The sequence below is a fragment of the Palaemon carinicauda genome, chromosome 37 (genome assembly GCF_036898095.1).
Source record: "Palaemon carinicauda isolate YSFRI2023 chromosome 37, ASM3689809v2, whole genome shotgun sequence".
NCBI classification, from domain to species: domain Eukaryota; kingdom Metazoa; phylum Arthropoda; class Malacostraca; order Decapoda; family Palaemonidae; genus Palaemon; species Palaemon carinicauda.
Window position 1 is genome coordinate 32,610,174 of NC_090761.1, and position 14,057 is coordinate 32,624,230.

A 14,057-nucleotide genomic window follows, 5' to 3' on the forward strand; every position below is an offset into this window, starting at 1 on the left:
GAATATCGCCGTAGTTGTAATATACCCTAGGAAGCTACCTAAGAGGAACTTCCATCAGGACGACATGGCTTGAGCCCAAAAATACATTCAATAGCCATTCCAGCTAATGCTAAAGACATTATCTATTCTAAAGGACGAAGGTTTGTATACATGTAAGCAAAAGTGTAGGTCTCTCCTGTTATGCTTTGATGGTACATTACCTCTGCAAGCATTCAAATGCAATGCATTTTCTACTGTACATAAATTCCCCAAACTGGATGCTATGTACAAACTAGTCATTATAAGCTATCAATAGTACAGAATTACTGTATTATCATTATTATTATTACTTGCTAATACAACCCTAGTTGGAATAGCGGGATGCTATAAGCCTAGGGGGGCCCAACTGGAGAAAATAGACCAGTCAGGAAAGGAAAGAAGGAAAAATAAAATATTTCAAGACCAGTAACAACATTAAAATAAATATCTCCTATATAAACTATAAAAAACTTCAAGAAAACAAGAGGAAGAGAAATTAGATAGACTAGTGTGTCCGAGTGTACCCTCAAGCAAGAGAACTCTAACCGAAGAGACAGTTATGATAACTTTTATCACAATAATTGAATTTTGTCTGCTTGGTGTATTTTGTTAATGATATCAAATTCTAGAACATTTTTTGCAAGCCATGTTGCCTAAAATACAAAGTTCGTATAAAATCTGAATATACTCGTATTAGTATTTATCCCAGTCAAATGTACCACCTTACTCACGAAATTCTGAGGATATTAGCTCTCTTTGATATATTAGCGTATACACTTCAACTTCCTCTCCAGAAAGAAATGTTATTTCTTAATTTCTTTACATTTACAGACTGTTACCCTTACAAATGATGCAAGTTTGTATTTCTGTAGCAGACAACTGGGGAAAAATAAAAAAAAATACTACCGAAGGAAAACTTTGTTTAAATGATGGTTGACTATAGAATTTTTAAATGTACAACCCCAAAAATGAAGGGTACATAAGTACACAGAACTGACCCATTAGAGCTCATCCTTTTCAATACCCTTCCAAATTATGTATTCTTAATTATATAACCTAAGGTAATGATTTTTAGACTAAAGAACACTTAGAGAATGATTGTTAATCCACAAGGTGAGGATATGCCCCTTTACAGACAGACGACCATCTTTCTCTTGGAAAACTGCAACTATACGTGTCCGAGAATTTACCATGGCCTATTACTTATGTGATGCCAACCAATACAACTTGAAAATGGCTCAATTAGGAAGGGCTAATTGTGAAAATACAGATATTATGCACTTAGAGAAGCACACATTGTAAGGTTGAGGACCCCTCAGTGGGAGAAAATTCCCTTTAAAGAAAAAATAAAAAAAGCCTGATGCTGATTAAGGGATGAACTATTAGCATTTACTATACAAAGGGTTAGTAGCTTTATACCTTGTATTGGTATTACAATAAGGGCATGTTTATTTGTGGAATGAAAAACATAATGATAAATATATTTACACGATAATACAATTAAAACCAAATTTATGAAAAAAAAATTATGGCTTTACCTACTCGGAGAGAAGTAACTTTAAATTTAACTAATTAAGGTTGATAATTTCTCCATAAAAAATAAAAAGTAACCTAACCTTGCTGATTTAAAAAATTAAAAGTTTAATGCTTCACTAATCATGGCTGATACTTTATTTATTGTTACCTGACAAAAACTATGACACAATAATTCTGATGTACTAGTTAATAACTGTGAATACAAAATCTGGTTAATATATGATATTCTGATTCATAGTTAAACCGGATTTTTCTATAAGAAATGGACAATGCTTACTATTTTAGAATTTTTCTCTGTACGATTAATGGGAGCTGAGGCATAACAACTTCTGTACTGATCGACTAAAATGTGAACAACATTTCCTTTGTTTACATTTGAGAGACTGATTGTGGGTTACTGAGAATGTAATGTTTGCATTCAGTTTTGGCAGCTTTTTTTCTTTTTTTTTTTAATAACTTAATCATTAGCAGGCTTTTCAAACCATTACGAGCCTCTAAATATTTATGCATAAGTTCCCGGATGTTATCTTTCAAGAGCCCTCATTTCCCCTAGTCACGAGAAGACATCTTCTACTGAGAAATTCAATCTTTTTCAAAATGTTGTGTAATTTCACCTATTCTGATAATGGATTATGTTTAAATCCCTCTCCATTCATTACTATATACTGTATAGCTATTGTCACTCATCTGAAAGTCAATAATATTCCCAAAATAATGACCTACTTGATTAGCATGTGCAACTTATCCATGTAGGCTACTGCTAGCCAGAACTGCGGAGAAACGAGATAATGTTTATTAGCAAGCGGTGCAAACCCCATCAGAGCAAAAACCATTTGAAGGAAGTCATGTAAATTATACATCCATAGGTTATATGATTCTTTAATTTCTAGCCAAATACATGAAACATATATTTTTCCTACTCTCTATCTTGTGTTCTATGCATTTCTGACCATGATTATTGAGACAATCAGCATCAATGACCTTAGATGTCAAGATGTCAGAAAACCTCAAATCAATAAATTACCGAGGAAAAACGCCTGTTCATGAGTTTTTGGAGTCCCTACATAAAGACAATTATGAGACTCCATTGGGAAACCGGGGTTTTTCTGGGTGGGGAAATGCCTAAAATGAGTGATTTGCAGCTATAATAATGGTCATAAATGCAAAATAAGCACACGATAACCAGTTGGAAAAATACATGGTTCAAGTAAGTGGCTGAAAAACGTGATTATTTAACACTTTCGAGATTTGTTTAAAGGTACCGAACCTAACAAACCCACCTAACCTAACCTAGTAGTTCCCAGGCCACAACCCCTAGCTGGGGGTCAAGCCGCCCCAGAACCCCCTTCCTAGGTCACATCCGCTAGCTGGACCCCCGGCCCCTTCCCAGGTCAAAAACTATAAGTAAATCACAAATAAATCCTTACATTATGATAAAGAAAATCACAAATAAATCCTTACATTATGATAAGGTAAATCACAAATAATTCCTTACCATATGATTAACATTGTCTCTTTTTTTCGCTCTCTGTTTTTTATATTAGCAATCTTTACAGAAGCTTTGCAGTAGAAAATGTCCTGGTCTTCCTAAAATTTAAGCCAGAATCGGACCTTTAAGGCATTATTTCGCAGATATTTTTTAATTTCACATGAGTAACAATAGCTATATACTGAATGGAGAGCATTTACATCATAATCAATTGCCAACATAAACGAAATTACATTAAATTTAGAAATAAATTGATGTACTTAAGTTCCCTCTTGGAGACGTCTTCATGTGATGGTGATGAAGTGAAACTGAAGGGGACGGTGGAAAAAAAATGGCTGCTGTAGAAAAACATCCGGGAACTTATGAAGAAGTTCTTGTAAGATATTAATTGGTTTAAAAAAAAACACCTGACAGATACATCATTGTAAATGCACTCCCCAAACTTATGCGAAAAGCCCCCTTCAGTCTCTCAGTTGTAAACATACTTCACATTTTAATAGACCATTATATAAGTATCTATGCTCCAGCCTCTATTAGACATTTAGAGAAAAATACCAAACTAGCCAGTACTCTTTCCTTTCTTATAGCAAATTCCAGTTTCGCTAGTAATAAAAATGTTATTTTCATTAGTAAAATAAATTTTTGAATATACTTACCCGATAATCATGTAGCTGTCAACTCTGTTGCCCGACAGAATTCTATGGAGGGATACGCCAGCTATCACAATACTAGAAGGGGGTGTTCTTACCAGCGCCACCTGTGGCCAGGTACTCAAGTACTTCTTGTTGACACCTCCTCAATTATTCCTCGGTCCCACTGGTTCTCTATGGGGAGGAAGGGAGGGTCAATTAAATCATGATTATCGGGTAAGTATATTCAAAAATTTATTTTACTAATGAAAATAACATTTTTCAATATTAAACTTACCCGATAATCATGTAGCTGATTCACACCCAGGGGGGTGGGTGAAAACCAGTGTACAAGATTAAAGGATAGCTAAGTATCCCATATTTCATATAACAGTTATCTCAAATAACAATGAAATAATAAGTACCTGGTAAGGAAGTCGAATTGAACCGTTACTCTGTCTCTTTTTTAAGTTCGTCTTCCTTACTGAGCGCAGCGTTCCTCTTGGAGGCTGAATCAACCCAAAGGTGCTAAAGTATACAGGGCTGCAACCCATACTAAAGGACCTCATCACAACCTTTAACCTCGGCGCTTCTCAAGAAAGAATTGACCACCCGCCAAATCAAAAAGGATGTGGAAGGCTTCTTAGCCGACCGAACAACCCATAAAAAGTATTCAAGAGAAAGGTTAAAAAGTTATGGAATTATGGGAATGTAGTGGCTGAGCCCTCGCCTACTACTGCATTCGTTGCTACGAATGGACCCAGGGTGTAGCAGTACTCGTAAAGAGACTGGACATCTTTGAGATAGAATGATGCGAACACTGACTTGCTTCTCCAATAGGTTGCATCCATAACACTCTGCAGAAAACGGTTCTGTTTGAAGGCCACTGAAGTAGCCACAGCTCTCACTTCATGTGTCCTTACCTTCAGCAAAGCAAGGTCTTCTTCCTTCAGATGAGAATTTGCTTCTCTAATCAGAAGCCTGATGTAGTAAGAAACTGAGTTCTTAGACATTGGTAGAGAAGGCTTCTTGATAGCACACCATAAGGCTTCTGATTGTCCTCGTAATGGTTTTGACCTTCTTAAATAGTACTTAAGAGCTCTAACAGGGCAAAGTACTCTCTCTAGTTCGTTCCCCACCATGTTGGACAGGCTTGGGATCTCGAACGACTTAGGGCAAGGACGGGAAGGAAGCTCGTTTTAGCCAAAAAAACCGAGCCGCAAGGAACATGTAGCCGTTTCAGATGTGAAACCTATGTTCCTGCTGAAGGCGTGGATCTCACTTACTCTTTTACCTGTTGCTAAGCACACGAGGAAAAGAGTTTTTTAATGTGAGGTCCTTAAAAGAGGCTGATTGGAGCGGTTCAAATCCTGATGACATTAGGAACCTTAGGACCACGTCTAGATTCCAGCCTGGAGTGGACAACCGACGTTCCTTTGAGGTCTCAAAAGACCTAAGAGGTCCTGTAGATCTTTGTTGGAGGAAAGATCCAAGCCTCTGTGGCGGAAAACCGCTGCCAACAAACTTCTGTAACCCTTGATCGTAGGAGCTGATAGGGAGCTTACGTTCCTTAGATGTAACAGGAAGTCAGCAATCTGGGTTACATTGGTACTGGTTGAGGAAAACTGCATTGGCCTTGCACCAGCTTCGGAAGACTTCCCATAAAGACTGATAGACTCTGAGAGTGGATGTCGTCCTTGCTCTGGCAATCGCTCTGGCTGCCTCCTTCGAAAAGCCTCTAGCTCTTGAGAGTCTTTCGATAGTCTGAAGACAGTCAGACGAAGAGCGTGGAGGTTGGGAGTACCTTCTTTACGTGAGGTTGACGCAGAAGGTCCACTCTAGGAGGAAGAGTCCTGGGAACGTCGACCAACCATTGCAGTACCTCAGTGAAACATTCTCTCGCGGGCCAGAGGGGAGCAACCAACGTCAGCCGTGTCCCTTTGTGAGAGGCGAACTTCTGAAGTACCCTGTTGACAATCTTGAACGGCGGGAATGCATACAGGTTGAGATGGGACCAATCCAGCAGAAAGGCATCCACGCGAACTGCTGCTGGGTCTGGAATCGGAGAACAATACAAGAGGAGCCTCTTGGTCGTCGAGGTAGCGAATAGATCTATGGTTGGCTGATCCCACAGGGCCCAAAGTCTGCTGCAAACATTCTTGTGAAGGGTCCACTCTGTGGGGAAGACCTGACCCTTCCGGCTGAGGCGATCTGCCATGACATTCATATCGCCCTGAATGAGCCTCGTTACCAGCGTGAGCTTTTGATCTTTTGACCAAATGAGGAGGTCCCTTGCGATCTCGAACAACTTCCTCGAATGAGTCCCTCCCTGCTTGGAGATGTAAGCCAAGGCTGTGGTGTAGTCGGAGTTCACCTCCACCACCTTGTTAAGCTGGAGGGACTTGAAGTTTATCAAGGCCAAATGAACTGCCAACAACTCCTTGCAATAGATGTGAAGTGTCCTTTGCTCCTGATTCCATGTTCCCGAGCATTCCTGTCCGTCCAGTGTCGCACCCCAGCCCGTGTCCGATGCGTCCGAGAAGAGACGGTGGTCGGAGGACTGAACAGCCAATGGTAGACCTTCCTTGAGAAGAATGCTGTTCTTCCACCACGTTAGAGTAGACCTCATCTCTTCGGAAACAGGAACTGAGCCCGTCTCTAGCGTCATGTCCTTTATCCAGTGAGCAGCTAGATGATACTGAAGGGGGCGGAGGTGGAGTCTCCCTAACTCGATGAACAGGGCCAGCGATGAAAGTGTCCCTGTTAGACTCATCCACTGCCTGACTAAGCATCGGTTCCTTCTCAGCATGCTCTGGATGCATTCTAGGGCTTGGAAGATCCTTGGGGCCGACGGACAAGTCCGAAAAGCTCGACTCTGAAGATCCATACCCAAGGAGACAATGGTCTGGGATGGAACGAGCTGAGACTCCTCAAAATTGACCAGGAGGCCCAGTTCCTTGGTCAGATCCAAAGTCCATTTGAAAATCTCCAGACAGCGACGACTTGAGGGAGCTCTTAAAAGCCAGTCGTCTGACGGAGCCGGACACAAGATCATGATACTGCTGCACAGTCTGTAAACTGTCAATCATGGGCAAGCGAGGAAGTACAGTGACAACCCGAATCTGTCTAGACTGTCTGGGTCGTACAGACAACTCCTTAACGGGTTGCTGAGGTTGCCCACTGCGTCACAACAAGTCCCTTCTGTTGGTTGTTGAACGTCTTCCCCGTGACACATTGACTCCGTAAACAAAAAATCCTCTAACAAGGACTAAGCTTGGACTGCATGTCATGCAACACAGCTCAAGGTCTATGGGAGCAGGTGTGGTAACAGACGGGATTAGAGGCTGAAGTGTAACCATTACCTTCCCTGTAAGCATGTTATGCTTAAATAAAAGTCCATAAGAGGTTATGCAGCTAAAGGCTCCCTCCAAATGACAGAGTCCTCAAGGGAATATCAGAAGGAGGGAGAAAAGAACTTTCTCATCTACAGGGACCTTATCCTAGAAAAGCTAAGTTCTCTGAGTGAGGGTTCACTGGTGCAAAGCAGCAGACTAGAAGGCAACGTTATGAAACTGCTTGACAGTCTAGTGAGTTGGCAACAACCCAAGATGTGTTGAGAAGCATGCGGTAAGGTATGCAGAGCATGATGTATGCAGAGTATGCTGTATGCAGAGCATGCTGAATGCAGAGCATGCTGTATGCAGAGCATGTTGTATGCAGAGCATGCTGAATGCAGAGCATGCTGAATGCTGAGCATGTAGGAAGTAGAGCCTGCTGTAAGCAGAGCCTGCTGAAAGGAAAGCAGAGCGTGTGCATGGCGTTTAACATTTCTCAGAAATTCCATGACCAGTGCTAGAGTGCTTAATGCATGCTTGCATGGGGTTGAACCATGGTATGCTGAACAGCAGAGTCAGAACGAGCTGGAACAACAACAGAGGTTTCCTCAACTTGAGGGAAAACCTGAGGTTCAGACTGCATAGGCTGAACAACAGACGGAGCAGAAGGCAGGTGCAAGGGTGAAGGAGGTTGACTCCTAGCAAGAGTTGCACCCAAGGATTGTACCTGCTAAGCGGAGGACGGAGGCGGAGTAGTCCGTTCCTGTTCCTGAGAGATGAGTGGAGCATGAGAAGGTTGAGGCTGCGCAGAACAAGGTAAAGTTCTAGCAAGCTGAGGCTCCTGAGGCGCAAGTGCATGGTGTAGATGAGCTTGCCTAGATGAGGGTTGAACTCGGTGCAGCGCTGGTTGAGCAGACAGACTCACGGAGGGGAGAGGTTGTTGTACCCCAACCGAGAGTTGCACCACTGGAGGAGCAGCAAGGGGAGGAGGAGGAAGAGTGTAACTCTCCTGATCCCAAAGCAAGGGTTGCCTTAAAGAAGGCTGAGGCTGAACAACACTGTGAACAGCAAACTCCGAAAGTGGTTCAACATCGTACGCCTGGCAGATGGAGCTGCGACTGGGTGCAGCGAGTGCAGGCGGGTGCAGCACAGGCTGAACGGGTGCAGGAGGTTGGTGCACCACCGGTGCAGGCGGGTGCAGCATAGGCTGAACGGGTGCAGGAGGTTGGTGCACCACCGGTGCAGGCGGGTGCAGCACAGGCTGAACGGGTGCAGGAGGTTGGTGCACCACCGGTGCAGGCGGGTGCAGCACAGGCTGAACGGGTGCAGGAGGTTGGTGCACCACAGGTGCAGGAGGTGCAACACTCTCAGCACGACACTCACGCATCAAGTCCGAAAGCTGTGCTTGCATGGACTGTAGTAGAGTCCACAACATCGTACGCCTGGCAGATGGTGTTGCGACTGGGTGCAGCGAGTGCAGGCGGGTGCAGCACAGGCTGAACGGGTGCAGCCGGGTTGTTGAACTTTACTTCGTACGTCTGGCATAGGTCTGGACTTTACGTTTAAGAGGTCTTGAGACCTGAGACCAGCGTAACTCTGCCTTTATTTTCTCCTCTAAATCTCTTCTGCAGACGAGCAAAATAAGGGCTCAATCGTCTGCGGGTGGGAGTGACGGTCTCGGTAAGACACGCCCACAACCACCGAGGATACTTCTGTGCGCCGATCAAGGCCTGCCGAACCCTTATGCCCTTCGACATTGCTTCTCCCCTGGGCTTGGGAGCTTGCAAGAGGTCCCGGACTGGGAGGACGACTGGCGCGCACAAAAGTACCCTCACGCATAACACTGACATACTTTGCGCTAATCACTTATCACTTTGATTTCTGTTTGCACTTATTTCACTGAACTCGAAACTTTAAGTGGTTTGTACCTGAAACACGCAATTCTATCCTTCTCAAAAGTTAGTAATTGCGAAAACAGAATTACAATGTAACAGAAAAATCTAATGAAAGAAAATTCAGTGGCTGGAAAGAGACTAAACACTAGATCACTCTAGAAACGTTTAGTTTCTTCCCCTAAAGAGACTAGGGATAAGAGCAAAACGATAACGACGTTACTCGTACGCCTGGCAGGCTTGAGGGAAACGTTTATCCTCTTTCTCCCTCCGTCTCTATCTCTCTCTCTCTCTCTCTCTTGACTTAGAACCTGAGAGAAGAGCCCAATCATATATATCGTTAAAACATATTATTGTTAAAGGAAAAAACTGAAATATTTCCCAAAAAGAAAAGTTCCTTATTAGGATCAAAACCATTAAGTTAAGAAAGAATGAACAAAACGCTAGACACGGTTACTCTACTGCAATGTGAAACCGTGAACATTCTTTCTCTATCGTAACGATAGAGTGCAAGTTGAAACGTTCTGAACGTCAACAACTGCCGAGACAAACAAAACGTTAGTTCAACTTTGAAAAAGTACGAGACTATCAAAGAAATTCTTTCAAAGACCTTAAAATAGCATAATATGTTAACAGGTAAAACCGAAATGACGGGCTCACGATAATTAACTTCGGTACCAAGAAAAGACCGCCTACTATTAGGAAGGTCGAATATAAACAAATATAAAAATTAATTTTAATAAGTTTATAATAAAAGGAAGTTAATCGAAGAGGCCTATAAGAGGCGGAGAGATATAAAATAAATCTATAACTTTTGTTAAGCAAAATTAAGAAAAAGAGTCTATACTCTCTTAGACACCAACACTTCCGTCTAAGGGAAGGGTCGGCCATTGAAAGGTGAACGAGAGTTCATACTCTCTTCGTCACCAAAAATAATCAAATTAATTCCAAAAGCTAACTAAGCTAAAATAGAAGTTTCCAGTAAAGCGACAGCCGAAATCAAAGAGAAATACTTCACCAAAGTCGTGAAAATACTCCAAGAACATAAGCGTATCCCAGAACGTCTTGTCAGAAGCACGACAGAGGAATAATTGAGGAGGTGTCAACAAGAAGTACTTGAGTACCTGGCCACAGGTGGCGCTGGTAAGAACACCCCCTTCTAGTATTGTGATAGCTGGCGTATCCCTCCATAGAATTCTGTCGGGCAACAGAGTTGACAGCTACATGATTATCGGGTAAGTTTAATATTGAAAATTATCATATATTCACCCATCGATGTACCACTTGCCAGAACAGAGTAGGGTAAATATATAATAATTTTAATTTTCAGACAAATACATGAACCATATATTTTTCCTACTAGCTATTTTGTGTTTTATGCATTTCTGACCATGATTATTGGTGCAAAAAATGTCATAAACGAGTGATTTGCAGCAATAATAATGGTCAGAAATGCAAAATAAGTACAAGCTAACCAGTTGCAAAAATATATGGTTCATGTAAGTGGCTGAAAACAGGGCAAATTGTGATTATTCAACACTTTTGAAATTTGTAAAAGGGTACACCGACCCACCTAACCTAACCTAGTAGATCCCAAGTCACAACTCCTAGCCATGGGCCAATCCCCCAGACCCCCCCCCCCCCCCTCCCAGGTCACAACCTCTAGCCAGGGGCCAAGCCACCCCAGACCCCCTTCCCAGGTTGTAACCCCTAACCAGGGGGGGGGGGAAGCCCCTGGACCCCCTTCCCAAGCCACAACCGCTAGCTGGACCCCTTCCCAGATCACAACCGCTAGCCGGACCACCCTTTCCAGGTCACAAAATAAAATAAAACCACAAATAAATCCTTACATTCTGAAAGAGTAAATCACAAATAATTTCTTACCTTATGGACACCGTCTCTCTCTCTCTATTTTTTTCTTTTTTTGTCTTGGCAATCTTTACAGAAGCTTTGCAGTAGAAATGTGTTGGTCTTCCCAAAAAATTAAGCCAGAATTGGACCTTTGAGCCATTATTTCACAGTTATTTTCTAATTTCACACGAGTATTTTAATTTCACGAGTAACAATAGCTCTACACTGAACGGAGAGCATTTCAATCATAATCAATTGCCGACATTGATGAAATTACACTAAATTTCGAAATAGATTGTACTTCCCTTAAATTCCCTTTTGGGGACATCTTTATGTGATGGTGGTTTAACTCTAACTGAAGGAAGGGCAGGAAAACATTAGCTATTGTAAAACAACATCTGAGAACTTAGGCATAAATACTTGGAAGCTCCTAATGGGTTAAAACAAAAAGTCAGGTAATGATTATGCCATACAAAAACTAGAAAAGCTGGCCAAAGCAAATGCCAGCAACACATGCGTAGTAACTCAACATCAGTCTCCCATATGTAAACAATGGAATTAGAGTGAGAGTCGAGAGATAGACTTTACATTTAATAAACTGATACGTAAATTACTATGCCCCAGCCCCTATTAAACATATACAGAAAAATACCAAACTAGCTCACACTCGTCCATTTCTCATAGCGAATTTCAGTTTCGCTAATACTTAAAAGTATCATATATTTACTCAGAGGAGCAATGAGATAATGTTCAAAAGCGAGCCACAGTAGAGCAAACAACCATTCGAGGGATATGATGAGAATCATAGGTAATTATAAATTTACATAGGATATATATTCTCAAGAATGAATTTGATATCAAATCCCATTAGTGGCTGATATTTACATCTATTAAAGTAATTTGAGTTGGTGACAAATTATCAAATACTGTACTTTAATCTAATGCCTATTACACAATCCATATACTTTTCCAGCTGGTTATCTGGTATTCATTATGCATTTTTACCATTACTATTGCAGCAAATCCCTTGTTTTTGGTATTTCTAAACCCAATACCCTGGTTTCCCACTGGGATTCCCCTCATTATTATTATATGAAGGGGAAGTACAACTCATGAATACCTGTATATGGTTTGCCCTATATATGGACAGAAATGGATAAAATATAATATAAAGAGTAAGGCAAACGTAGTTCATGTATTTAGCTAGAAAGTAAAGCATATATTTACCCAAAATTATATGTCTTATGGGATTATAATCATCATAGAAAATTCCAAGTAAGGCATTAAATCTTTATGGGAGACTGTCTAAATCCTTTAAAAAAATATTAGTTTCGTTAACAAACATACTTCTCATCCACAACTTTTTTATCTTCTTCCATAAAAGCCTAGCCTCGATGCTTTTGGCAATCTACACTATGGTTGTGTTTGGCTTCTCTTGATTGAGGTGGGCTAGGCTACCTTCAATAGAATAGGCCTATTATAGGATAGGTGGCCTATTACAAGATAAATTGCCTATTCTGAGCACATACATTATTATTTAGCAACTACGAACGTAACAAGCGTGTAGCAAGTAAGGTACAAACGCATTATGGTAATATCAGGTCGGGGAAAACCGTACATTTTACGAGAACTTCTATAAGACATGGTATTCAAGTCACCAAGTGCATTGTACTGACAAATTGAACCAAATAATCGGATTCAGTGGAAGTCATGAGTGTGAAAATAAGACAGGGTTCCTTATGCCACATAACAAAAATCAGGACCTTATAAAAATACAGACTTGAACAATTGAGTAAAATATACCTTTAGCACCACATGTGATTTAAATTCATGCCAGGTAAAACATGTCTCCCGTGTGAACGTCAACATTAGGCACTGTTCATTTTCTTTAATGAATCGAGAATAGAAAACGTAATCGTCTACATTTAGGGGCTCGCTAGCACTTATCTACGCACTTGGCAAGAGAAATTAAAAGCATCATCGATTATAAATAGGACCAAATGGCTCGGGCATAATGTCCACAGCATCAAAATGAAAGATGCAGTCCTCGAAGTGTCACTAGCACATGTCAGGGTAACATCTGCGCAAGGGCGTCATCAGCTGATGAACCATAACAAAAAATCCACATGACAAAAAGAAAAATCTGAAAAATTCTGACAAAATCGTTGTTTTCGGCAACATCGGAAGACTGATCAGGTATTATTGCGATCGCTACAAAAACTCAGAGTCATGAATTATTATGAAATAAAATATGAAGACATGATAACTAGTAATAAATGCCTGGCAAAGATAATATCTTACCCATTCACTGAAAACGATGCGACTCGCCTCTCACTCCCGGCAACTCAGACACAATGTCGGGGTACCGTGCCAATTTATATTGGTCTGCATTGTGAAACAAACCGTCTGTGATAGAGACATTGCTTGCACACACCATGTATATATAGCTGACCTTATGATTTTCCACATATCGTAGTTAAAGTTTCTAAAAACATGCAAGAAACCAAAGATTTATCAAACCCCGATAGAGTGAATCAAGATGGAAGGCTCTTAGCGACGAGGGGGACATCATATTGCATATTAGTCTATAAATATGGGAGCGGCTCATCAAGGAACGCATTAACGTTTTAGTTGTTTTGTTTATGTCTGATCTACGCATTTGCTTGTGTAGCTGGTTATTCGTATTTAATTCTTATCGAAAATGTATTAATTCATAAAATAGGTTATAAGCTACTTTTCACCTTGTATTTAAAGCACAAAGTTATGAATTCAATAAAACAGAAATATGTCAAGAAAATTAAATATGCACGTTTAAATAAACATTATTTCATATATTGTCATAATATCGTTTGAAACATTCTTCTTACAATCTCACACTATGGCACCAAAATCTTGTGTAAATAGCCTACAGCGAAGCACACTTTATTCACGCGAAATATCTTACGGGGCCACGCCATTTGCACATAAAGCGGGGGTTTTAAATAAATATATGTCCTTGTACCATTCATATTTTTAACAAATAAAGTCGAATGAAAAACGTGAACGTGATATATAATTGTGAAAAAAATGGATATGATCCTTTGGAGCATAGGGAATTTAATTAAACAGTAAGTCTTGGACTGTGGATGAACACCCTGGTGCAGTTAACTTACGCAAAATTAGTCTCCTTTTTTCGTATCTGAGCAAAAGGCTTACGAACATAATACATAAAAACTCAAGGGAAACTCCACAATTTAATTATATCCTACATGCGCTTATACACTCCATGAACATAAGGACCGTCCTTTCCCGTAGTCTTTTTGACTGA

The 14,057-nt window shown here is 40.8% G+C and overlaps 1 protein-coding gene across 2 annotated transcripts in view; it reads right to left on the reverse strand.

The window, feature by feature from the left end:
- The window catches only part of LOC137629060 (uncharacterized), a 45,315-nt gene extending 31,925 nt beyond the window's left edge, over positions 1-13,390 (reverse strand). Inside the window, exon 1 of one of the 2 annotated variants that reach the window (XM_068360326.1) lies at positions 13,052-13,390. In XM_068360326.1, the coding sequence (XP_068216427.1) occupies positions 13,052-13,055 (4 nt within the window). In that variant the 5' untranslated portion in view covers positions 13,056-13,390. Of the gene's footprint in view, positions 1-12,553; positions 12,800-13,051 lie in introns of those variants that run through there. The other variant, XM_068360327.1, reaches the window with a different exon arrangement.
- Positions 13,391-14,057: the final 667 nt, after the last annotated feature.